The sequence below is a fragment of the Anser anser genome (assembly GCF_964211835.1).
Source record: "Anser anser genome assembly, chromosome: 1".
Classification (NCBI taxonomy): Eukaryota; Metazoa; Chordata; class Aves; order Anseriformes; family Anatidae; genus Anser; species Anser anser.
Window position 1 is genome coordinate 153,674,788 of NC_139720.1, and position 27,692 is coordinate 153,702,479.

General features: G+C 39.6%; 1 protein-coding gene across 3 annotated transcripts; it reads right to left on the reverse strand.

Moving 5' to 3' along the window:
• Window positions 1–393: 393 nt before the first annotated feature.
• On the reverse strand, window positions 394–27,647 carry LOC310885646 (protein-lysine methyltransferase METTL21E-like). 3 transcript variants are annotated; one of them, XM_083809231.1, is made up of 6 exons: window positions 26,147–27,647; window positions 24,505–24,546; window positions 24,072–24,185; window positions 8,828–8,985; window positions 6,175–6,292; window positions 394–5,270 (listed from the first exon to the last, which is right to left on the reverse strand). In XM_083809231.1, the coding sequence occupies exons 3-6, from the start codon at window positions 24,139–24,141 to the stop codon at window positions 4,846–4,848; spliced, it is 771 nt and encodes a 256-aa protein (XP_083665357.1). In that variant the 5' UTR covers window positions 24,142–24,185; window positions 24,505–24,546; window positions 26,147–27,647; the 3' UTR covers window positions 394–4,845. The 3 variants fall into 3 exon arrangements, with proteins under 3 accessions (XP_083665357.1, XP_083665356.1, XP_083665355.1); XM_083809230.1 differs by having other exon boundaries at window positions 25,777–27,647; XM_083809229.1 differs by having other exon boundaries at window positions 24,505–27,647.
• Window positions 27,648–27,692: the final 45 nt, after the last annotated feature.

The following is a 27,692-nucleotide window of genomic DNA, read 5'->3' on the forward strand; positions in this document are numbered from 1 at the left end:
CTGGGTTTGTTCAGCCTGAAGGGGAGATTAGGGGTGCATCTAAAGGCTATCCTGTACTACATAACAAGAATGTTATAGAGAAGGAGCCAGAGGTGCACTGCAAAATGATCAGAGACAGCTGCCCAGCTGGAGTAGGAGTAATTCCAGTTATATATATATATATATACATATAGGAAGGAAGGAAGGAAGGAAGGAAGGAAGGAAGGAAGGAAGGAAGGAAGGAAGGAAGGAAGGAAGGAAGGAAGGAAGGAAGGAAGGAAGGAAGGAAGGAAGGAAGGAAGGAAGGAAGGAAGGAAGGAAGGAAGGAAGGAAGGAAGGAAGGAAGGAAGGAAGGAAGGAAGGAAGGAAGGAAGGAAGGAAGGAAGGAAGGAAGGAAGGAAGGAAGGAAGGAAGGAAGGAAGGAAGGAAGGAAGGAAGGAATCATCCAACCTGGATGATTCTGGAATTCCACTGTAACCACTACAGTCTGCGTTTGGTATTGTTGGTTGGCATAACTACATGAAAGGGAAATCTGAAATTTTCTATTAGCTTATTGCTGAGTGTTTATACTCACAGGGTTTTTTATTATTTATTTACAGAGTGGCATGGATATAATTTTTCAAGAAATAATAAAATGAATTTAAATTTGCTTTCACGTGAGTAAATCCTAACAAGAAAATAGCAAAAGAAATATTATTTTCACTGTGAAAAAATTTTTTGTACTCTACTCTTCACTGTGACTGTGGTTAAATTACTTGACATTTAGCTCACTTCTCTCTTTGCTCTACACCTGTGTAGCAGTATTTCCCTTACGTCACAGAGCTATTATAAGAATGAACATATCAGTTTCTGAAGTACATCTATGGAGCAATGACATCCTGACAGCCTCTATCTTCCTTTCTCACTGAACTTATTTCAGATCACCTCATAGTTACCAAGGTAATATCAGTGGCTATGAGTAGGGAAAAATATCCCGTGCCTTTCAGGTCTCCAAAGTTTGAAGGGTGTTAGCTGAATCTGGGTTTCTAAACCCATCCAGTTTTCAGGATCCTGCGTTGTTTGGTTACCCAATGCAGTATTTCTTCAGATGATTATGTCACATCTGCTGACATACTCAGCTGATCTTTAATACTGACCACCATTAAGGAGGACACCCATGGAAGCCACAGTCTTCTTTGCTCACCTAACACTGACCAGTGATTGTACAATAATTAATGCAAACAGTTCTTCAGTCAACTGCCAGTTAACCCATGGGTAGTTATTTGAATATTATTTGGTAGTTGTATTTCTTAGGCTGGGTCTCTATTACTGCTTCAAAATGAAAGCAGGATTTTCCCTGCCGATCTACACTGTCACCTGAATGCTTTTTCTAATGCTTTTTGTGTTGTTTTTTTTTTCAGTGTCTATAGCTTTTTCTTACAGCTATTGTAAGAGGCAGAAGCCCAGATCAGTGGGTTTAATAATAAAAATGCAACTCAGAGCTGAAACATCACAATTCAACATGACAGAGGCAAAAACTCATGGAAAAAAAAATGTATGGAAAAAATACAGTGTTGAAGATGTTTACTGCTTTAATGTTGAGAAGCAAAAGGCAGTGATTTGTAAGAGACCTTGATGGAGATGTTATATAATAAGCAGCAAAATAAATCTCTTTAATGTTTGTTTGTTTGTTGGTGTGTAAATAAAAACACCGGTATGTGAAATTTGTAGAGTTAGCATATCATTTGTGGAAAACTTAACAAATACTATCAACTGGATGAAAAGTAGTTTAAATGCATTTTTGGTATTGTTGCTCAATAAGTTACTGGTAGGTTGGAGTATGGAAAATCTGAGGAATTGATTGAACCCATCCAGTGCATCCCAATTTATATCTTCAATTAACATAATTACAACAACATTCTGTAATATACTGTAAAAATGTCAGTTTACACAGCCTCTCTAGCATTCCTCATAGGTGGAGCTTTGACTCACAAATTTAACCATCTTGTTTTTTCATCAGTTTTTTCAGATGCAAATACCACCTGCATTAGCAACATAATGCACTGAATGACAGCTTAATTCATTTGAAATATTAGAACAAAGAGAAAATGATTATTAAAATTGTGACTGACTTCAGGAATCTGTAATACTTGACATTCAACCGAGAGCCCTGTTCTCAAAAAGCAGAAAAAACCTCCCCAGGCAAATGCCACGTATAACCTCTACCACCCATTGGTCATGGCTAATAACCTGCCCATCATAACAGAGGACAAAAGGCCTCCACACAATAGAGCAGCCAGGCTCTAAAGCTTTCCCAGGAAGCCTCATGCAGCGTTGCTAGACAGACTTGTGAGAAAGAGGAGTAGCGTTAGGTTACACTAAATATCACCACGCTGTTGGGCCTAAAGAGCCCAGTTCTGAATCTGCTTTACAAACACAGCCCCTGTTGGCTTCAGCAGGAGCTCAGCAGGGGACAACCTGCAGACCAAAGAGAAGGGCTCATTGGCAGAACAGCTCTTCAAAAAGTGATCTCTTTACTACTTTGCTGGAATCTCTCTTTTCCTCTTGGCCTGCATTGCTTTGTAGTTCACAAGCTATTTTCACCAGTGGATTTTGGTGCATGCAGAGTCTTCTTACTCCATTCAATCCTTATCCATTCAACCCTAGTGCCAAAACATTTATCTATGAAATATTTGTAAACAGAGATGCCTTTTGGGATGCAAGGATTATAGTTTCAATTGCAGTGGATTTGATGGTTGCAAGTGAGTTGGGAGGGAGGGGTTTGGAGAAGAAATCTTGAAAAGGCTCATGTTTGCTCATTATTCATGTAAACTCTGAACTATTGGTGTTACCCAAAGTATGAAAAATATTATTTCTGTACTGTAATTGTGTTCTTCTACAGCTATAATGAACTAAGGACATAAGCAGAATAACATTTGTAAGTACAGGCAATACCTTATACCAGTTGATGTCATCTAATTTTCTAGCTATACTGGTTAATCTAATAAAAATTCTGCCTCTACCTACAAACCTTGTCACATGAAATTAACAGAAAGGGACTGCAAAATTTCCATTAATAATTTCCAAGCCAAAATCTCAAACATGGTCTCCAAGAAGAAGAGCCAGAAAGTCAATGTTCTTTGCTTCCTTTCTTCTCGGTCTGCTGTCCTGTGCTCAGACACACCGATTGCTCCAGTACTATTGCAGAGTCATCCTCTGCTGGCTCACAGAGGATGCCCCCTTAGAGTCAGTGGGCCCAAACTTTTTGAAGTCAGTATCACTGTTGCAACCTCTTCTCTTTCTCTTTGTGCATCTCACCTTCTTCCTACAGCTACCTTTTCTCCTCAGTTGTCCCTCCACCTCCAGATCCCTCCCACCACTTTCTCTTCACCACCTCCTTTCAGATGTAGGATCCTCAGCTCCCACTGGGGCTATCTTGGAAGCTCAGACTCTCCTTTTTGTACCACCTCATGTCCAACAGTGGGAACCTTTGTCCCCAAAATCCAAATGTTAGGCTGGGAGTAAGAGCACATTCCAGTTGTCACTCATTTATCACAGTTCTGCCCAATACTTTTCTCCAGGCTGCAAAGTAAATAAATGACAAGTATCGGTCACAGGAAGAGTTACAAATACTAGTATGTTCTGGAAGCCACCATTAAGAAATGCTCACATTTAATATTAAAACACCTCAGGAGGAAGTACAAGGGGAGATAAAAAGGTAGACTGACCGCACACAGAGCCCTCATACTGCTGAAAGAATTGCTTGTTGCAGCAGAGGTGGTAAAGCTCTGCATGGACATTACCATGCAAGCTGGGTTTGCCTCTCTAGCCAGCAAGGGACTTGAAGTTTTTTCACAGACAAACTGAATCTGAAATTTTATGATGTCCAAAGAATCATTTTATCAATCTTCCCAAAAGAAAGTTATCTGTCTGGCTTCAAGCACATTAATCTGACCACTAAAAGCAGGAACACACAGTACTGAGTGGTGAGGAGAAAATATTTTGTTTGACCTGACAAAAACCCCAAGTCTGCCTATGTCTCAGCCACACCATGTCAGGCTGGTTTGGTTTTCTACCTCTACTCACCACCAGCCAGCACTGCAAAACACTTCTCTTGATGGCCACTGTCGTTTTTCCATTGTTCGCTGAGCTCCAGATAATGGTCTATTTTTGGAGGGGCACACCTCCAAGAATTTCAGATGCTTGCAAAGGGGAGCTGTGGATACGACATACTATTCTTATTCAATACCTTTTTGCAAGCAACAAAACATTTAACTCCCTTTTGCCTCATGTGTGCAGCTGTCTGTTGAATAATCCCTGAATCTAAATATAAAGTGGAAGGGGAGGAAAGCATAATCATTAAATCAGAGTAACCAATATATTCTCTCGTTTTATTATGACAGTATTTCTCCCATTTTTCCTTTCAGTTAACTTAATGTCCTGTAAAGGCTCTTTAAAGGAAGGATTTACACACTATAGTGGGAGTGAGGAAAGATGAGATTTAACACCACAACTTTTAAACACAAAACTTAAGACTGTGGTAAATCTTCAAATGATTGGTTGATCTTGTAAGACACCATTCAAAGCTGCAATTGAAAGACTTTGGAAATATTCATTACACATCCCACAGATATAATAGTGAGACTTGTGACAGTTATTACTGCTGACAATTTAGCACATAAAAGTCAAGAAAGCATCAGAAATACATTTCTTCTGTGTATAAAACTAACAAGATGAATTTAGCAATTCTTTAGGGATGAAATCTGATATTTTAACTTTCTCTAAAAATATCATTCATACAGGTACTGGCAGCTGCTAACATGGAAATTATTGAAAAGAGAACAAGCTACAGAGGAGCTGAGACTGTTGCCCCTATGTATCTCTTTTTCAGACAGACAGTTTGGAAGGTCTGACTTTCATCCTGACTTTCCTCATTGCCTTATACAAGGTAATGTTCAAACTAGGAAAATTAGAAAGCACCTCTAAGTCAAACAGTGTCTGAAATCTGCCCACAAATTGGTTCTCCTTGTCCAACCTAAATTTCATAGCCCACAGAATAACAGTGTCATTCTTGCACAAGTGATCAAAAGTTAGCAGGAGCTCATCCAGGAAGGGATGATGGTAAACTACGTCAGCAGCCATAATGTAGTCAAAGTGACATGAAGCTCTGGGAAAGTTCTTTTCCAGATCAATGCCCCAAGACAACTCCTTTACACAAGGCCGGTGCTTGCTTTTCAGTTTTGTATTTTGGAGAACATTGTGCTGAAGGTTTCCCAGCAGTTCTGGCAAATCAGTGGCAGTCACAAGTGCACCTGTGAAAGGGAGAAAACAAATGCAATCTTTGAATATACTCCAAGGCTGAGTAAAAGCCCATTCTCAAAACACACAGCACGAGGAACTGATTTTAGTCGGTAGCTCTCACTGGGGGGAACAGAACACTGTAAAAGTTCCCAATAGCTCTTAGTCATCGTGTTTAAAATAAATATTTGGTTTACAGTAGTTATACTCTACAGATTACCATCTAAATGCAGCTGGCCATGGGTGTGGAGAAATCAAATACTATCTGTGCCTTGATATCATTTTGGTTAGAAGTACAGGGAGAGATTAGGGATTGAAGATTACCAGTTACTAACTCCAGAAAGTCAACATGAGATTTAGGCATTGCCTCAGGTTCTTTCCCTTCAACATATAAAGAAGCTTTCTCAGACTACTGAAAGCTAAAATTCAGTTAAAATGCAGGACTTACTGATATGGATTACTCTACAGAAAGATCAGGCTGCCATGAGAGAAAATACAACGGTGTCTGTTGCAGAAAAATCAAGGATCAGTTGCTCAAAGGAAATGTTGAACACAAATGCAAAAGAAGTGAGGTGGCATCAAAGAGATGTTTGATCAATGGAAGATGATGCATTGGTCATGCCTGCATCTGGCTTCATCCTGTTGCCTCTGACATCTTGTCAGGTCACTAATTTCTTATTTTGGTCCCCTCCTTAACATAGCTAATTGCAACATCATCTACAGGGACCTGCTTTTACTGCAACCATGAATTTACAGTTTTACAGATGAAAATAAGAGAACAGGTTTCCAAGCAACCCTGCTGGAATTCACTTTTTCTTTCTCTTAGATTTTAGACAATTGTGCTTTAGAGGAACTGAGCCCCCCGGTATTCATCTTAGAGATGTTTCCAAGAGCACAGGAGCAATGGCATATACTCACCCAATAAACTGGCTACGATGGAGACCAACCCAGTTCCAGCTCCAATTTCAATCACATTTTTGTCAACCAAATTGTATTGTTTAGAATTGGTTTCCAAAAAATAACACAGAACAAGAGCCTGGAGGGGAGGGAATCCATGAATATACTGAACAAATAAATGAAATAAAAACCTTCGATAAATATGCATAGTAATTTATAAGCATGCAAAAAATGTTTTGTAATTTCATGCCTGCTCAAATGAGCAATATTCATTCAAACCTTGTCCTGAAAGGATCACGACTCACTATGATCTTTGAGCTCTATCAGCTGACAAAATAAATGCTACTACATGCTTCAATATAGGCTTGCAAAGCATTACAGCCAGAAGGAATGACTGCAATTATCTAATCTGTCACGCTGCATAACATGAGCTGTAAAATTCCAGTCAGCAATTCCTGCTTATAAGTGCACTTACTTCTGGTTGAGTTAAAACGTGTCCTTCACAAAGACTTCTTGATATAAGTACTGCTTGTGAGAGAAAATCCACAAGTCTTGATAGACTTTTTCAATAGCTAATTATTACTAACAATAATTAATTACCATAATGATTCAAAAGGGGCCAATAGATTTAACCCTATACTTTCAGTTCAATTTCTTTTCAGTTTTAATGTGTGCCTTGTTAAGCATAGCAAACCTTTCTAGCAAACAAAACCACATAGCTCTCTACAACTGATTCCTTACATATGCATTCATAAACTGTGACTAAGAAGCTTCTCCAGCTTTTCTGTCCTGTCTCACACTGACCAGTGTAGAAATACCAATCACTACTTTCATTCCTCCCTCAAAGATAGTTTCCAGCTTCTCCCCCTTATTGTTTCCCACACTTAGAAAATTTCATAGTCTCCATTGACAAATATGTATTTTGGTTGCCACATCATCTGGCAATACAGATGACCACTTGGGAAGACGACTATTAGTGGTTCAGTTTGGCACTGCAAAATTAACCTCTTGGTTTTACTTTAACAGATTAAGAAATAGAAGGAAAGGAGCAGAAGGAATATTGATTCAGTAAGTGGCAGAAATTCAAACTTTTTGCTTTCTACCTCAACTCAGACCAAAAATCAATGTCTTTTATATGAACTTGCAGATCTCTCGTAACCAGCAAAGCTTTCAAATAGAAATAAGCTTGTGAGTACCAAGTTCCTAAAAATTGTGTCTGATATTTGCCTTTCTAAAACACATGCTATTAAGATTTCTTGTTAGTTCCATATATTAGGAATATCATTTCTTCTCTCAGTTTCTTGCCATATTCTGCTGTTACAGAACCTTTGTAACCCAGCTTCCTTTCCGTGAATCATGCAGAAGCTTTATTTTCCTTAAAGTTTCTGCCTTCTTGACAAATCTGGTTGACATTTTTCAGATTTCAAATAGTTCAGGGTGGAAGAGGAAGGAAGAATTTGAAGAGACACAGAGGGATTGCCTTCCTTCCACAGCAAAACTAACTAAACTTTCACAGAAAACAAAAAAAAAAAACCAAAAACAAACAAAAAAACATGCTTTTTAGAACAGCCCTTGATTTTGTGAGAATATTTGACAGTCAGCCAACCTTGCCTTGAAGACATGCACTGAGGCTGCTAATAGATACTGTGTAAATGACTTGTCCAGTTCTGCTAAGAGAAGTGTTTGGAATTCAAAGCAGCAGGTTTTGTTAACTCTCCTTGGATGACTTATGGTCATACTTCTCAAAAATAGTACAGTGTCAGAGGCTGATACTGTAGAGACAGCAATGAAGCCTCTTGGGTTTTAGTCCCTTCCATCCTATAGGAGCTTCCAGAGATCATTCCCATTTCAGAGAAGTTCTCTGACTGATACAGTGTCAATAGTACATCATGGCACCTCCCTGACTGCAACAGTTTTTTTCACTCTTACTTAATTCTTTTAAATTAGCTATTCAAAGACTATTAGCTGCATTGCACACGTTCAAAACCTTAAAGAATGTTCTTTCTATGGTGGATATGTTGATAGTTCATATATCTTTAAGGTCCCCTCCAAACTAAATCATTCTACGATTCTATGATATCAAGAGTCAAGAGCCTGAAAACAAGGGTTCGCTCCCACACAGATGTCTTGCTGTTTATGAAACTGGAAGCTCTGAGTGGATCTCTTCCCATGGCCGCCTATTTACAAGGTAAATTTGTTTCTCACATGAGTAGGTTGAATAGCTTCTGTGAGTGTCAATGCCTTGTGAGCTCATATTGCAACTGTGTCTGCAACCTAGATCTGCTTGCTCTATAGCCAAATATTTAAGAAACGTTCAGAAATGTAATTATTTCAGGACCACCATATTTCCTTCAAACTTTGCTTCTAATTGTCCAGTGGGATCAAAGGTTTTTGGCAGAAGAGGGAAGGGACATCAGAGCACACATCTAATGTGACAGAGGCACAACCAAGAAATACCATTTAAGCTTTGAGAACCTAGAATACATAGGAAACCAGGAATACATAGGAAACAAGGCTAAATTCAGGTTTGGGGGTTGTAGAATGGAGACAGAGAAAGCTTAGAATCTTTTCCTTGGTTTCACGACATGCAACAAAACATTTATCACGAAAAACAAATTAAAAGTACTAGAATACTCCAAAACTGAAAAATAACAATACAATGTAAATTTTGTACCGATGGCCAGACAACTGCCCCATAACAGTCAGTGGCTTCTGTAATCCTTATCTCGTGGCCAGCAAAGTGAAAGCCTTCCCAAGCCTTATGAGTTATAACAGTAGGAAAAAAACGTCTTCTCATGATTTCTGCAACTATCTGTTCATCTTCTTTTTCCCCTGGAAGCACAAATACAAAAGGTCAAATGGACTGAGAGGGCTGATAATGAAACTACCAATTTATATTTAAAAGCTGATCTGGAAGCAGGAATTTGAATTATGTTTGTGAATAAAAATGTATTTTACCATTAATGTTTAACATGATACATGGGAAGTCTCCTGAATTCCAATTGAAGTTTACAGTTTATGACTACATAAAGCAATTTTTTTTCCGTTTTGCTGAAGAAGCCAAGTTCAGAAAAAAGTGACGAAAAGAAGTGGAATGTTACCATATATTGTTCTCCAATTCAGCAATCCAACAGAAATTCTTTTAACTTTTTTCCACTTTAAGAATAGTCGCCTTAATATTTATTCTCATGGTCTCATGTGCCTGGATTTTTTTTTTTATTATTATTATCCAGATCCTTTCATTGTTCATTTTCCCCACATTATGGTTCTTTTTGACAGTAAACAAAAGGAACCGCAATATCATTTAAAAGCCTGTCACAAGATCCTAGCAACACAAATTATGACAGACAGGAGAGAAAGCACTACTGTTGTCAGGAAAGCTTATCCGCCCACCCTAAACGGAGCCTTGTAAAAGGGATTCTTTCCAGTTGGCTTGAAATCCTGAATGCCATCCTTGTTGCTATGTGAAGGATATTTATGATAGCTAACATAATCCAGGACAACTCTTTTACAGGAGAGGATTCATTCGTTTTTAGCTAAATACCAAGCCAGCTTCAGTTTTGCCATCATCCCACAAAGCTGCACCACCACAATGTTGCAAATAACATGTAAATGAAGCTCTCCAAAGCATTTTCTTAGCAAACTACAGAATCATTCCAAGTTTTCATAGTAAACTTGCTTTCACAGCCAAATAAGATCTCTTGGTAAATTAGCTAAAGCAAAACATGTTTACAAGCTGCACCTCCTAGAAAGCACGCTAGAGATTTGATAACTGGGTTACCATCTTTTCCAAAGCAGAGTTCCTTCATCAAGCCCCCAGTTACCATCCAAATCACAGATATCAACATCTGGATAACACAGCACAGAAACAGCAGACCCACTGGCTATTAAAATGAAAACATTTGATTTATCATCAGCATAAAAAACATTGGTCTGCCATCCTTCAGAAAATTTACAGAAACCACTCAGTATGGCAAGTATGGCAAATCACTGCAGTCACAAGACATAATGCCCTTCAGTGCTGTCATTTGCTCCGCCATATGCTTTGGTATCTTTATTGCCATAACCACTGAAGAGAGACAACTCTCACTCTCACCCCTTTCCCTGGAAGTTTTGGGGGGTTTCGTGTTTTTTTTTTTTGTTTGTTTGTTTTAATAAATAAATAAAGTGATGGTATTCCAAGAAATGACTGTGAAAAAATACCAGTCATGGGATACAGCAAAATTTAATATAAGATTATATCTATACTACTGGAAAGAAAGTTATACAATATAATTTTAAAAAGGTAACATAAATAGTCTTAACATTGAAACTATGATATTTTAAGATGTCAGGAGCTAAGTAGGATGTGGCCAGCACATTACATCTTCTGCAAGCCTTTAATGTTGAGAGAAAGTGCATATGTCATTGTGCCTGCCAGCAGGAAACTACACAAACATGAGTGAAGTGCCAGAGAAATGCTGCTCTGGGGCCAAATTCATCTTTTCTTACGAAAAAATAATATGAGGTTTTCTTATTACAAATATCATAAGTGTATTTAATTTACCATCCTGTGTCCAGGCATACTAGATCTAGACTGCTTTTAATCTTCTCTGACTGCTTAGAGCAGCCTGATCTTGTTCTGCGATCAGCACTAGCTGTGAAAGTAAAAAGCTATTTCTTCTCTTACCTCTCAATTTTATTTTATTTTTTTATTCTTCTTCCTTCACATCTGTTTTGGATTCAGTTTTGTTGAGAAGCCCTAACTTATTAAGCCTCAACTTACAAAGCTTCTGCCAAAAGATCTATAAAACTTTAGAATTATTACAGCTACCCCTCCAGTGTTCAATAAATATTTCCCATCTATTTTTTTTATACTGTCAGTAATCTTTCTACTTAAGGTTTGCACAGCACCTACACTATTAAGAGTTTGTAAGCCACTGCTCCCTACCCGGGATAGGCTGTCCACACTCCCAAAAGAAGACTCCCAAATCCACAAATTAATAGCACCACTTAAATCTTTGGTCATTTTATTCCTTTGGTATTTCCACAGGTGGGATATCTGGAAAAGTTTATGTAACAGTCACAATTCCTTCTCCCCTATTCCCCTTCTGCCCCCCCCCCCCCCCCTTTTTTTTTATTCCTTTCCTTCAGGAAGATATTACAAGAATGGCTGGAAGGAGGACCCAGGAAATTATAGGCCTGTCAGTCTGACCTCAGTGCCAGGGAAGCTCATGGAGCAGATTATCCTGAATGCCATCATGCGGCACTTCCAGGACAACCAGGTAATCAGGCCCAGTCAGCAAAGGTTTATCAAAAGCAGATCCTGCTTGTTGAACCTAATCTCCTTCTGTGACAAGGTGATGTCTCAGTGGATGAGGGAAAGGCTGTGGATATGGTCTACCTTGACTTCAGTAAGGCTTTTGACACCGTTTCCCACAGCATTCTCCCGAAGAAGCTGGCTGCTCATGGCTTGGACCGGCATACACTTCAATTGGGTTAAAAAGTGGCTGGGTGGCCGGGCCCAAGGAGTTGTAGCGAATGGAATTAAATCCAGTTGGAAGACGGTCACCAGTGGTGTCCCCCGGACTCATGTTTGAACCAGTTCTCTTCAATATCTTTATCAATGATCTGGACGAGGGGATCGAGTGCACCCTCAATAAGCTTGCACATGACACCAAGTTAGGCACACGTGTTGATCTGCTTGAGGATAAAAGGGCTCTGCAGAGGGTCTGGATGGGCTGGACTGATTGGCTGAGGTCAACTGCATGAGGTTCAATAAGACCAAGTGCTGGGTCCTGCACTTGGGGCACAACAACCCCAGGCAATGATGCAGGCTGGGGGTAGAGTGGCTGTAAAGCTGCCCAGCAGAAAGGGAGCCTGGGGGTAATTGGTCGACAGTCAGATGAGTATGAGCCAGCAGTGTGCTCAGGTGGCCAAGAAGGCCAATAGCATCCTGGCTTGTATCAGAAATAGCATGGCCAGAAAGACTATTGACCAGCTGATGTCATCTACCTGGACTTCTCTAAGGCCTTTGACACGGTCCCACATGGCATCCTGGTCTCCAGATTGGAGAGAGATGGATTTGATGGGTGGACCATTCAGTGGATAAGGAATTGTCTTGAAGGTCGCACACAGAGAGTGGTGATCGATGGCTTTATGTCCAAGTGGAGGCTGGTGATGAGTGGTGGCCCTCAGGGGTCTGTCCTGGGACCAGTACTGCTTAGTATGTTTATCAGTGACATAGACAGCAGGATTGAGTGCACCCTCAGCAAGTTTGCAGATGACACCAAGCTGAGTGGTGTGGTTGATACAGTAGAAGGAAGGGATGCCATCCAAAGGGACCTGGGAAAGCTTGAGAATTAGGCCCACGTGAACTTAATGAGGTTCAACAAGTCTAAATGAAGGGTGCTGCACCTGGGCCAGGGCAATCCCAGACATGAGTACAGACTGGAGAAGAGCTCACTGAGAGCAGCCCTGCAGAGAAGGACTTGGGGGTGCTGGTGGATGAAAAGCTCAACATGAGTTGGCAGTGCATGCTTGCAGCCCAGAAGGCCAATTGCACCCTGGGCTGCATCAACAGAGGAGTGGCCAGCAGGGCATAGTAGTGATTGTTCCCCTCTACTCCGCCCTTGTGAGGCCCCACTTGGGAATACTGTGTCCAGGCCTGGAGGCCCCAGCACAAGAAGGACGTGTAGCTGTTAGAACGGGTCCAGAGAAGGGCCACAAAGATGATCAAGAGGCTGGAGCACCTCTCCTGTGAAGAAAGGCTGAGAGAGCTGGTGACGTGCAACCTACAGGAGAGAAGGCTCTGGGGTGACCTCATTGCAGCTTTTCAGTACTTAAAGGGAACTTTAAAAAAAAAAAAAAAGGAGAGCAACTCTTTGCTCAATCAGCTAGTGACAGGACAAGGGGGAATGGTTTTAAACTAAAAGAAGGGAGATTTAGATTAAAGGTTAGGAGGAAATGGACTGATGGGCTGAGGCCAACTGTATGAGGTTCAACAAAGCCAAGCGCCGGGTCCTGCACCTGGGGCGCAACAACCCCAAGCAGTGCTACAGGCTGGGAGATGAGTGGTTAGAAAGCTGCCTGGCAGAGAAGGACCTGGGAGTATTGGTTGACAGTCAGCTGAATATGAGCCAGCAGTGTGCTCAGGTGGCCAAGAAGGCCAACAGCATCCTGGCTTCCATAAGAAGCAGTGTGGCCAGCAGGGCTAGGGAGGTGATTGTCCCCCTGTACTCGGCTCTGGTGAGGCCACACGTCAAGTACTGTGTTCAGTTTTGGGCCCCTTACTACAAGAAGGACATCGAGGCGCTCGAGTGAGGACAAATAAGGCCAATGAAGCTGGTGAGGGGTCTGGAGAACAAGTCTTACGAGGAGCAGCTGAGGGAGCTGGAATTGTTCAGTCTGGAAAAGAGGAGGCTCAGGGATGACCTTATCGCTCTCTACAGGTACCTTAAAGGAGGCTGTAGCAAGGTGGGGGTTGGTCTATTCTCCCATGTGCCTGGTGACAGGATGAGGGGGAATGTTGCGTCAGAGGGAGGTTTAGGTTGCATCAGAGGAGGTTTAGGTTGGATATTAGGAAGAACTTCTTTACTGAAAGGGTTGTTAGGCATTGGAATGGGCTGCCCAGGGAGGTGGTTGAGTCACCATCCCTGGAGGTCTTCAAAAGACATTTAGATGTAGAGCTTAGTGGTATGGTTTAGTGGAGGACTTCTTAGTGTTAGGTCAGAGGTTGGACTAGGTGATCTTGGAGGTCTCTTCCAACCTAGATGATTCTGTAATTCTGTGAAATTCTTCACTGTGAGGGTGATGAGGCACTGCAACAGGTTGCCCAGAGAAGTCGTGGATGTCCCATCCCTAGAGATGTTCAGAACCAGGTTAGAAGAGGCCCTGAGCAACTTGATCTAGTAGGTGGCATCCCTGCTTATGGCAGGAGGGTTGGAACTAGATGATCTTTAAGGTCCCTTCCAACCTGAGCCATTCTATGATTCTATGATGAGGGAAATGATTGTCCCCTGTACTCGGCTCTGGTGAGGCCTTACCTCAAATACTGTGTTTAGTTTTGGGCCCCTCACTATGAGAAGCACATCGAGGTGCGGGAGCGCATCTAAAGAAGGGCAACAAGGCTGGTGAAATGTCTGGAGAACATGTCTTATGAGGAGTGGCTGAGGGAGCTGGAGTTGTTTAGCTTGGATAAGAGAAGGCTCAGGGGAGACATTATTGTACTCTACAGCTACCTTAAATGAAGTTGTAGAGAGGTGGGGACTGGGCTCTTCTCCCAAGCACCAAGTGATAAAATGAGAAGCAATGTCTTCGAGTTGCACCAGGGAAGGTTTAGGTCAGATATTAGGAAAAATTTCTGTACTGAAAGGGTTGTTGGGCATTGGAATAGGCTGCCCCAGGAAGGTCTTCAAGAAACTTAAATTTAGAACTTAGTGGCATGGTTTAGTGGTGGGGTTTCGTACTAGGTTAAAGGTTGGACTACATGATCTTAGAGGCCTTTTCCAACCTGAATGATTCTACAGTACTATTCTGGAAAATAAGAGTATTTGTTTCATCAGAAACATATGGAAGACAGGCCCTCATGAGAAATTTAATCTAAGACTAATTACAAAATACATACTCTAAACCTTTAGTCAGATTTGGTTACTTCCACATAAGTCTCCCTTCACACTCCAAAAAGAACTCTTCTATTTTCTGCATTTTTTGTATAAGTGTTTGCACAGCAGTCACAACAGAAAAATAACAAACTAGCAGAACATGTTTTGTGCAAGAAGAAAATTGTTATCAGTGTAAGCAAAATCCAACTGAAATGAAGTCTTTTAATACCTGTAAACATTGAGAAAGTTCTGCTGGTTCTACTTGAATCAAACTTGATACCAGATGTAAATAGCAGATAGGAAGTTACTCTCCTGGAATTGTTCATCTGTGTTAGTCCCTATTCACTTGTTCAGGAAGGTAACTAGCTGGAGTTATGACTCAATGATTTTAAATGATTTTTAAAGATTGCAAGAGCTGAGTCATCAGTAGAAAAAGGTCAGATGAGACGAGGAACCTTCTCTGACCTGTCTGTCAATTTTTGTACATAATGGGCATTTCCAGCAATATTACTCAAGCACCCATAACAAAATATTGGAACATAAAAGTCAGCTAGGACTGGTTCCTTCCTTCTTCATTTACCTGGATTTGAGTGGATTTCCCTCACTCTTCCTTTGTGATTTTGAAAGGCATGAATGTCTCTCTATAAACATAGAATGATTTTCTTCAGTCTATTTATCTCTTTGCTTATGAATGTAAGCTCAGAAACCACTGGAATTTCAAGTACTAGAACCTATTTATATTTAGAAGAGACAGTTTGACCCTATTAATTTAACGTAGGCAGACTGAGATGATTTTTGTTAATGAAACAAATAGCACACCTCCGGCCTTGAATTGTTTAATTGTTCTTGTTCACAGAGAAATTCCTGCTTGTTCACAGAGAAATTCCTGTCTACAGATGCCCCAAATCCTTCTTGAAACAGTATCTGAACTAAGTAGTTTCATAAGACTTTCTGCCTAATAGGTTAATGACTTAGAGTCCTTTGAAATATTTCAGGTATGTTTATCATAAAAGTCTAATGTCTTTGGAGCATGTTCTTTGAACTCCCTTGATTTTCAGTTGATATGAGGGCAGAAGGAGAGTCTCGTACTGTTGACATACAATCTTGCGCTACATCAAAGACACCATTAAGAAAACAGCGTAAACATTCTCAAAGGCAAAGCAATCATCATTATTATAACTGAAATGTGAACATAGTTTTCCAAAGAGACATAATAAATCATGTGGAAGACAGGAGTTCTGAAGTTAGTGGCAGGTTGGTTACAGAAATGCGTGACAAGCCTCAGAATCTCGTGCAGGGAACTAAAGAATTTTGCTGACGCATTCAAATGTCAAACAAAATGTTTCATACTTGCAGAAAACCTAAAGAAAGAAAAGGACATGAATTTTGCTGAGACTGAGATGGAGAAGTGGGGAAGGGAATGCAGAGAGAGATAACAAAAGTGTAGTCTAGGTCAGAATGAAATGAGCTGCAAATTACAGCGTCTTTTTCTTTATCAATGAAGGAAATTACAAGAATGGGCCTTAGGCTAACTTTATCTGCATACTGTTTGCTTGGAATGAGTTGAAATAGTACTTGTTTAGAAATATGCTACATAATCATCTATTCTGTTTACACCACTTTTACATAAAAATTGTACTTGGGTAGTACACAGCTCCATTAGGAAACAGTAATCTTAAAATTCAGTTTACATATGGTACCCTCCATCAATTATTAGCATACGTTAAATCTCTGCATAAAGAATGATACTCCCTGCATTAATGCATTCTGCACTGAATAAAAAGAAAGCAAAGACAACACCATTAAATGGTACTTAAAATGCAGGAAAAGCAAAAACAAAGGGGCTGAATTAAAATTAAATATATATTGATACCATTTGTCTAGATATTTGAATTACAATGTGGTTTTAAAACAAATGGAAGTAAAATGACATTTAAATATGGAAGCTGTGAAGACTATACTAGCAGTCAATATCTCTATTTTCCAACTCACAGATAGCACATAGAGTAACAAAACATCCTCTGAGTACTTTGTTAATGGATTAGGACAGCATTAATCTGTAAAAGAATAGTTTCGCCCAGTGATTCACCAAAAACAATTTACAGAGGCGAAAAATCATAGATTAGTTTCTTTCAAGTGCTGGCCTGACCCTATTTACTTTCTTAAGGTCAAATGGTGTCACAGCCCAAGGTGGTAAGTGTGTATGCAAAGGAAATAAGACCCAACCATCTTCTGCTTCTCTCCTGCTTTGATGGATCTTCTCCAACTGGCAAAAGGAATGAAATCCAAGCCTTCAGCATGAACTTGACCTGACAAAGTTCAGCCCAACGGCAACACATTCTCCCCTTCTTCAGAAGCAATATACTCTCACCTGTAAAGTTTAGATTTAAGATTTACCATTTTGATCTGTATTTACAAGTATCTTGACAACCTTGTATCAACACCTGTGAAGACGTGGTTACTCTAAGACTTCTCAGCAATTGTCTCTGAGTTTGATAAACACAGGAGGATACCTGCACTGACATACCTGGTACAAAGTACCAGGAATTCATGGTAGCCGGGCCTCCTCAGAACTCTCCAGTATACACATAGCTGGAGACATCCAACATAAAAATTCCAGATGTATTTTATATATGTAGCATATACATTACGTGTGTACATATATAGTTTATATAAAAATATAAAATAGCTATCTGTATATCCCAGTGCCAAGAAGACACCCACAGAAAGATCAGTAAGAGCAGATCTGCAACTAGTTCCACAACTCTAAGAGATGACTGGAGAAGAGCAACCTCATTATAGTGATGGGAAACCTCAAACTGTAGCCCTGTGAATTCATTTGGGTATTTCCAATGGCTCAGAAGAATTTTACCCCAAATCTACATTAGCTCCCACATCTAAGGGGCTCTGAAGCCTCATATATTTTACTGAGCTACTGATGTCTCAGGATCAAAGCCCTGGTCTCATAAACATTACAGATAGCTCCATGGAAACATACACAGTCCTGAATCACAGAACAGTCCCCAAATTCCAGGTGACATCATTTTACTATCTTCATTTCCTTCCATCTATTTCACTCCATTCCATTGAAGCCTAAGGACCCTTAAAGGAAAGGGACAGGAGGGAAATTTAACCATGCCCTTGACTTTTCATAAGTCAGATGTAACCTTGACCTTTCTAAGAACATAAAGCAAAGTACTGTTCCAGAAGATTCACTTGTCTAAACTACATCATTTTCTTCCTGTTTTCATCCCTACTTACAAAGGCAGAGATGATCAGGTATAGGCACTCCAGTACATTCATTCCATGCTCAACCTGCTGAAGTGATGGCAATGACAAGGTATGTTATATCGATTAATCTGAGGTATTACGTCAGTGTAATATAATGCTTGAAACTTCATACTTTGAAATGCAGAAATACAAAACTGCCACCCACGGACAGCCTCATCTCAGCCAAGAGAGAAAATGCACTTTGCACAAGGAGACAAGAACAGAAGAGGGGTATACTCTCTAGTAACCAGTCTATGTATTTATCCATGTTTGAGAGGTGCCTTTTCGACATGAAATTTACACCACTGATATCCCAGCCTCATGTAAGTCACAGGACATCTAAAGCCATTAGAAGGCTGAAAATAGAAGTACTGTAGGCAGACTCGTGAACACATAATTAATTCAAATGTGCTGAGTACTTCCCATATTACTTAACCATGTTTGTCCATCATTGAAAACATCTTCAGGTCTATGCTCAGCAGCTATTTAATTGCTAAAGATAAGTAAATGATTTCCCTTTGACTACAAAAGCAGGCTGTTAAGTTGCATGGTTTAACATGTATTATAAAAGGCTGACAATTTCCTAATAGGTAGGAAGGATCTGGATGAGTAATTTAGATACCACAAACTGTTGTCTAGCCTAACCTTCCACATCCCTTACCTTGCCTTTTCAAAAGGGCTTTGTGCAATTGAAGTTCCTATTTTCTTCTGAAAACATGCCAGAAGACTCCACATACCATGGCCAGTGGAAGAGAAAGGACTCCAACAAAATGCCTGCCAATTTTCCCCAGCAATAACTTTGGGTTTCTAAAAAATTCTTTTAAGAAAGGACCTAAAAGTAACCTAAAAACACCAATCCATGAAAACATATGACCTTTTTGTGAGGTAGTTGAGAAATATTTCATTTATTGTTGATACGCAACTACTATAAAGGGGAAAGATGTGAAAACCAAAGAGGGGCACATGGCTGAGAGGGAAGAATACATTACAGACTTCTCTAAACAGTTAATTCATGCTTTGATTACTTGAGTGTTGCCACCAACTTCTGTTCTACCCACAGACATGAAAGTTTCTGTTCAAGTTTACTAACGCCTTCATTAAAAGCTGGTTTACTTGCTGGGGGAAAGAAAACGAACAGAGAAGTTTTAAATCAAATTACTACAGCTCATGTTTACTGTACTATGTGAATGCTGCTACTTTCAGACAAAAGAACTTAGAGCCAAGTTTCTGCAAGATAGCAAAAGTGTGAATTTAGTGAAAAGGTATTTTAACATCACAGAATTATTTAATATCCCAAGTTGGAAGGGACCCACAAGGATCATTGAGTCCAACTCCTGAGTCCCCAAAGGACCACCCAAAAAATCAGACCATGTGTCTGAAAGCGTTGTCCAGACACCTCTTGAACTTTGGCAGGCTTGGTGCTGTGACCACTGCCCTGGAAAGCCTGTTTCAGTGCCCAGCCACCCTCTTGGTGAAGAACCTTTTCTGATACACAGCCTGACCCTCCCCTGTCCCAGCTCCATGCCGTTCCCTCGGGTCCTGTCGCTGTCTCCAGAGAGCAGAGCTCAGCGCCTGCCCCTCTGCTCCCCTCGTGAGGGAGCTGCAGGCTGCCACGAGGCCTCCCCTTGGCCTCCCCTCTGCCTGCTCTGCTCTGGGCTGAACAAACCAAGGGACTTCAGCTGCTCCTCATATGCCTTGCCCTCTAGACCCTTCACCATCTTTGTAGACCTCCTTTGGACACTCTCTAACAGTTTTATGTCTTTCTTATACCGGGGCACGCAAAACTGCACACCGTACTTGAGGTGAGACCACACCAGCACAGAGCAGAGAGGAACAATTCCTTCCCTTGACAGGCTAGCAATGCTGTGCTTGATGCACCCCAGGATGTGGCTAGCCCTCCTGGCTGCCAGGGCACTCTGCTGTCTCATGTTCAGACTATTCTGATTTTCTGTGACGGTGCAATTTAACTCTAGTCACTTCTTATGTGGGTTATCCTCAAGTCTTACTTCACATTACCTCTTTTCATCTTTATTTGTTTGGAGATAGCTTGTCACCTAATAGGAGTAAAATTTGAGTTCTGATATTTCAGGTCAACCCTGCACTGAAAAAAAAAAAAAATGTTAACTAATGGTGTTACTTCCAAACATATTACTCATATATATATACATATATATATATAAATATACACACACACACACACGTATGTATATATATTTAAATGTTTTTTGATATTAGAATTAGAGTGTTTGTTTGTTTGTTCAATACAGATATATAATTCAAAGCTAAAAAAGAGGAAGATGAAAGAAGGGAGGCAGGTGGTAGTAAAAGAGTCCTTAAACAAAATATAAATAGGTTGACTTTTTAACCAGCACTGTTAATTGCAAAGTCCTCCATATAAAGAATAGTTTGGCATTTTAAACACTCAAAAAAAAACAGAGAAATTGAATTTTGGGCCTTCTTCAGAAGGATTCGAATTCACACCTGGCTACCCTGCAGAATCAGGTGGATTCCCTTCCTTCCGCCACCATTAAAGGTGGGCCATAGGGAAAAGAAGACTGCAAGATTCACGGCCAGAAGGACAACAAACAAGGAAAAGCCCAGCTACAAACTGGACACTCAGCTGTGAAAAAGCAGGTTTGGGCTCTGTGCTCTGGTCTCAGGATGTTTTTTCCTATTTCATAGCAAAGTCTTTGAAGTCAGCAGAAAATGGTCAGCAAAAGGGGAAGAGAAAGTTAAGAAGTGTCCTTAGAAGTAACCCAGGAAATGGGAACAAGACACCAAGTCACTTCGTCTTCCCAGCTGAATATCTTAACTTCTAAGTTACAGGGTTAGGCTGCTTCTCACTTGCCTCAATTCCAACCACGTCCCATTTAGGGCATCTTTCTGGACTTCACCCAGAGACTTGAACTGATGGCAGGAATTGCCATCAATGAGGACATCTGTCAAGCAGGGGGAGGAGAAGGAGCATGTCTTTTATAAAATGCTGGAAGATATGTGAAGGTTACCAGGTCAGCATTTTCTCAGATATTTATGGATTAAAAACTGGGCCCCAGCCAAGTGAATTGAGACCAAGCGTCAAGGACAAGTACGCCTTGCAAACTCTCTCTCCTCCTTTTGTCTCAGAGATAAAATTATTCTGGGGTGAATGCAAATAATACAACTGTTGCAAAGTAATTCATGTTCCCAAGAAATGAGGAAGGCAGTGGTAGAATCTGATCTCAGAAAAGTTTAGCCAAGGAGAGTAAAAGCTAGTGATCTCAAGAGAAATCATGAAAGGAAAGAAAAGAGATATCTAATGATGTAGGTGTGGTGGAGAACAGACTGGATAAAGGCACCAGGAAAGATCAGACTGGGTGAGGACCTACCTGTAAATTGGGAACTGGTAGTAATGGGAACCATATGCAGGAATAAGGAATTTTAACCTAAAAAACTTGTGATGAGCCAATTGAGATAACAGGACATGGCTTGGGAAGGGCAGTGAATAAAAAGGTGGTGGGGGCAGGGATGTAGCAAATGCAAAGAGCTCAGACTCTTAACATGCAGAGAAACTGAACAAGAATCACAAAAAACTGAGATTGAGACTGGATGGTGAAGTTTATAAAACGGAAATGGAGAACATGGAAGAGGAAAAGGATGAAAACAAGGAAGGCACAGGCTGAAGGACTGAACAGGTAAGTGTCCATGCAGCAGGTTCAACACACTTCCCTCCAACACCTGGAATAGATTTTAATATGCCAAAGCCTGCTGTCATATTGAATTGTGAAACTGAAAAGATGTCCCATTTTCCACTGATGTCTCCTCATCTTCTTAAACTTTTGTTAAACAAAGAAGAGAACAACCTGCTATTGCTATCAACAGTTAATGATGGCTGAACAGAATATATTTTTGCATTTGATCTAAAGATTCTGCGCTACCAACTAATTTTGCGTACATTGATCTGATATCCCATAACTCAAGTTATTTTAATAATTCAACAGCTTAAGAAATGACATGCAGACTCACTCCTCCCTGTCCTAAATCCTGCATGAAGGAAGTATCAATACTACAATTCTGAAAGCCAAGCATGCAGAAGCATAGCAATACCTGTGCAACTTTAACTCAGCCTCTTGTGTACTATAGAATACGTAATGGCAGTCATCAATAATTCAGTCTTTAATAGTTTGGCCTTAAATATTTATATCTCTAGATATTTATTCCCCCAACAATCATGCCTCATTGCATAGGATCAACTTGAGCATTTTGTTCAAGTCAGGATTACACAATAGTAAGGGGAATTGCATTAAAAACTTCTCCAGAGTAAGGCACTTGAACAAGGCTTTGTGTAACTGCAATCCATACCAAACCCTATCAGCCACCTTCTTGTGTGATGTCAGCTTTCCAGAGAAGGTTGCAATCAGGGGACTTAATTTTCTTAGCACTTCAGTCGTAAGATGTGTAAAGACTCAGGAAAAAGCAAACAAAAAGCCCTCCAGACATCAACAGAAACTTTCTGGAAGAAAGGACTTCCCTCCCTGTGTACGTGAAATAGTTGTTCTGGAAAAAGTAACATTTTTAGAGCTTTTTTTTTTAATTGCAAATCAGTTCAATCAACTCTCTTCTACTATTTTTTTTTAATTATTTCAAGAATTACAGCACAAGGCAGCTACACTTCCTAAATACAATGGGCTTGTGCAGAGTATATGCATTAAATTCAAATTTGCCTCTTAACTAGGCCAACATTATAGGAATTCCAAATTAGGATAATGTTCATTCCCTATGTTTTTTCTTTAGAAGCATGAATTTCATCTTTATCTGCATTATTTTCTCAGGTCTCCAATGACATACTGCTCTGATAAAAAATTAATTTAATTTTGTTTACAAGTCAACAGGATCAATGTTTTCATTTTTCAAAGCTTAGTTTTCCCTCTTTTACAAGCATATTAACCATTATGAAATACGGAAATCTCTTTAACATGCAATATTGTGTTTCATTCCATTCAATTCAGAATATATTCATTTTTTAGTACTTTTATTATTCAAAAGTAAATACGTCTAGGTAAACTAGAATTCATGTGTTGCTCTTCAAAAAACAAACTAACTTTAGTTTCAGTAAACAAATAACTGGTTCTAAGCACCGCAGTTATGCCCCAAATTTCTTTTTACTCTGCCTGAAGGAAATTATATACACACACACACACACACACATATATATATATGAATAGAAGTCCTCTTTCAAGGAATCAACACTTTTCAAAAAATTTTACAACTCTTTCTTAATGTTTGAAGACCAAAGAGCAAAAGCCAGATCACTCAGCTCTAGAAAGTGCAACTTTTTTGTTGGCAGGGGAGATGAGGAGTGTCACAGAGGAGAGAGTGAGGGCCATCACTGCAGCACTGTCTCTTAAGAAGGCCCCCAGGGCCACCTTGCTTCACAGGATAGCTGAGCCCCAAAAGTTTAGCTCTACTTGACCAGGAGACAGCTGAGATCTTAATAATAATAATAAAGAACAAATAAACCCTTCTTTTGCGTTCAGCTGTAACATAACTAGATCCCATCCCAGAACAATACACTCTTGCCCTAAATGTTTTCTAATCCTGGTCACCCCTAAGGATGCGATTACTTGTGATGCTTCTGCATCTTCAAAATGTGCAGCCATGAACTCACTTAAGAAAAAAGCTGCCAACTGTCCCTGAAGTTATTTGAAGATTAAGCTTGAGGCTGTCGAGACAGAAACCAAACTTGTAATAACTGATTCTGCCTAACTGCCACTCCACACACAAACCTCTTCTGAATAGCCTGATCGTAGCCACAGCTTCATTCCCTGGAACCAGTCATAGGCAAATAGCTGGGGCAAGTTGCCAGTCACTGGTAGGAAACAGCCAGGACCAAAGTATGCTGGCATAGCAGATATTTACTACATAGCTAGAATACTACAACAGCGCTATCTATTGCATTTTCTGTACAAGTGCCATAAACACAATTCTTCAGGAAAAATGAATGAGAAGATAGCTTGTCAGCAAGACACCTTGTTCTTTCTACTTAGCTAAGTATACCAAGAAAATATAGTGAAATAATAATGATTTTACCTGCTTGTCTTTCTAATTTTCTTATTAGCTCATTACGTAGAAGATTATGTTGCGATGATGTCAAATCCATACTATGCCGCAAGACATAGGACAGAAAAACACAAGCCTGTCTACCTGGTGAAAATGAATAAAAATATTTTACTTCTTTTTCCCCGCGTAACACTTCACACACACACACAAAGTTTACATTTGTTATGCTATAATTTGCTTATATTAAGACATTTAGAAACACAAATATCAGTATTCAAAGCATAAAAGAGCCAGAAATTACAAACAAATTTAACTGCTCTACCCTTAGAGAGGGGAAAAAGCGAGTAAATTCAGAGGGGGATTGCACGCTTTGATAAAACTGCTTTATGAGATTTTAACATTAGAATTAATTTAAGTCAAGTTAGGCTTATAATTGTTTGAATGGGAAGGTAGCAACAAATACCTGAAGGAGAAGAAAAATTACACCGATCTTGAATTAACTAGCCTGGAAGGGAAGGAAACAACCAGTTAGTAAAAGTGGCACATGAAAATAAGTAGGAAGCAGGAGCTGTTAGCAACATGCAAAACAGAATGCATATGTGCTTGTGTATAAATAGACACAGGATTTACATACTCAGTAGAAAAAAAAGTAACAGGGAAAGAATGTCAGAAGGCAAAACTTAAACAAGAAGTTGCAATACATTATGATAGCAAAAAAGAACAATGTAATTTTCATCATCTGCAGAAAAGCAGAAAACAAATAGCCTCAAATTCTTGACATTTTACTACCAGAAAAACAGTTTACAGAAAAACAACAACAACAGTTGCTCTGACAATTTTTAAGTCCTACACTCTAATATGGAAATTTGACTGATTTTTGCAGGAATGGTTACAGGGAGCACACAGTTAATACTGCAAAGATACAAGTAAATAAGACAAGGGGTCAATGATTATATATATAATAAATAATAAATAAATAAATAAATTTTCCTGCATACATATATTAAGGAAATAAAATAGTAAAAACATAGGCTGGATATCAAGGACGCTTTCTCGCAGTGCAAAGCCTTAGATAGACCTACCTCTCAAATCACGGGATGAAAGTGAACAGTAGAGAACAACACTATCTTGTTAGGGAGGATACACGATACTCTGCTGACTTTACCCTATAAAAGGCATCCAGGTTTCACCTTATCACTGTGGTGCCAGCAGCCATTAACCTATCTGAAGGTGAAAAAATAACTTACCTAGCTTCTACGCATTACTATAGCATGTAAAACAAACACACTCCTATTGTATTTAAGTCCATCTATGAACTTAACAACAGCAACAATATTATGCGGGAAACAGAGACAGATTCAGCAGAATTCAAAATCCTTGTATCTCTATTCAGAATAGCAAATAGCATTAGAAACCAGTGGAACATAGAGCAGTAAATGTTACAGACATTCATCAGCTTGTCATCTACCTCAGCACTATATAAAATCAAATTTTCTTCCCATTAGAAGATAAAAGTAATAGGATAATAATCAGTCCCGCAATGTTGCACTATAAAATCACCTCTAAAGGGAACACCTTTGTTCTTCATGGGTTCTATAGATGTTTGGTTTTTTTCCTTCTAAAACTACCCTTTAAGGTACACAACCTGTCTGCCTTTCATTACCTGAATCTCTTCTAGTTTTCCAATTATGGCACTCAAAACAAACAAACAAACAACAAAAAAAAAAATCCTTACTTGCCAGGTAGTTTCCTTCCCAGTTAGCTGCCAGGCAGTCCCCGATAGAAAAGCTCTAAAGCGTGTGTTACATATTGCCAATATCCCCACACCAGCAGCAGTAATAAATCCTGACAGCTGCAGCAGGAACACAAAGTGGGCACAGGGCACCATGGCTGTCTTACGTAAGGGAAGATTTCATAACAGCAGCAGGTATCTAGTCAAGGGAACTCCAACCAGTAAAGTAACCAACTTCCACATGAATTTTCTTGTGAAAACAAGACAGTAGCACAAAGTTAGTAACCTCTCATTGCCACTAAAAAGCAACTGAAGAGCAAACAGTAATTCTTCAGAGACAAAGGCTTCTTGCAACCACAAAAGGGCAACTTACCAACCAGCCGGTGGGAATCTGTGGATACCTAAACAGGCACTCTCAGAAGACTGTGAAACTGTAACAAGGTATAAAACCTGAGAAGTTGTAGTCCACTTTAAAGCCAAATATTCAATCAATAGACAGCTGTTAATGTACATAAATACACATGCATCTCTCCTCTTGTATATATAAGATGTAGATTTGCTCAACAGACTGCGACCAGTTACTGCCACTAGAACAAATAGAGGTGTCCTTAAGATTTCTCTTACTTTAGAATGTCGTATCAGCACAGGACAGGAACTCTTACTTTACCCATTTTTATTTTTTTTTTAGTAAAATTGGACTCCAACCTCAACTGGGGTTTCTAGGTACAATTGAAAAATAATTATTGTACAAGAATACTGAACAGGTCTTACAGAGAACTGAAGGTCTCTGTATTTTATCACACTCACCAAAAGAAAATAATGGGAGCTCTTCCACATTTAGAAGCTATCAAACAAACCACCAACGCCTGTTCTACCCTTTAAAGTAACATTCAGCAATACTTGAGTGATCTGCAAAACAATGCTGTAAACTAGTTGTCCAGACAAAGAATACACTTAAAACATGATAATTTTTTTTTAAAGTACTATCTAAAAGGGTATTTTGGATAAAAGGGATATTCTGGGCCTAACAAATTGTTTCTCTCACAAATGAATCCGATGTGAGTGCTGCAGCCAGCGGATCTGTATGCCGGGTTCTTGAAGCACTAGCAAGATGAATGTTTCCCAGGAAGCAGCCCCCTCACTGTTATTACAAACCTCCTCTCTGATGAAACTGAAGCGAGGGTGGGCAGGGAAGGAAAGTTGACAGTGTCAGGGCAGACTGGCGGAATCCAGCTGCATGGAGACGCAAAGTGAACAAAGAAAAAAATCTGGCTTTCACTCAGACAGTGACGCAGAAGACCAACAGAAAGAGCAACTGATATGACAAAGGGGTTAAGCAGGAAAGCAAAATGAAAAAGAGATCATTTCACAGATTATGCCCAGTGATGAATGCTCTAAGGTGAAATCTGAAGGACTTAAAAACTTCCATACTATCTCTGAGCATCACTTTTGGAAACAAATTCTGTCTTTGGACATCCCCATGTAACCAAGTTTCGAAACATGTCATTTACATTCAGAACATAAGCAATTATTGTTATAATTATAGATTATAAGAATTTACTCTGCTATTTTCCAAGATGTATTATGAGGGTTTACGCTGTATTATGAGTGATTCAACAAGCAACATTACTTTGAGCACAAAACTTTCAAGGCAGGCATGATGAAGGGAATAAGGAAAACAAAACTAGTTGAACTGATTTTCCTTTTCTTAATATCTAGAAATAAAAACTAAGTCACGTGCAAAATTTCCTTGGAGTTTGAAATTCAGGAAGCAACAGATTGCATGGGATTTTAACAGCTGTCACACCTCAGATAGAAGGAATAGATGCAGAGGAATAGATATTAATTTTTAGCTTAATTCTATAATCTCAAAACAGAAAACATATCAAGTCCAGCCTCAGTAATCGTGCTGAAAGAAT

Excerpts from the sequence above, each read along its gene's own strand:
- LOC310885646 (XM_083809231.1), bottom strand. The coding sequence starts at position 24,141 with ATGGATTTGACATCATCGCAACATAATCTTCTACGTAATGAGCTAATA. Across the intron at positions 8,986-24,071 it reads AAAATTAGAAAGACAAGCAG|GGGAAAAAGAAGATGAACAG; the intron begins GTAAAATCATTA and ends TTGTGCTTCCAG. Across the intron at positions 5,271-6,174 it reads CATCGTAGCCAGTTTATTGG|GTGCACTTGTGACTGCCACT; the intron begins GTGAGTATATGC and ends TCCCTTTCACAG.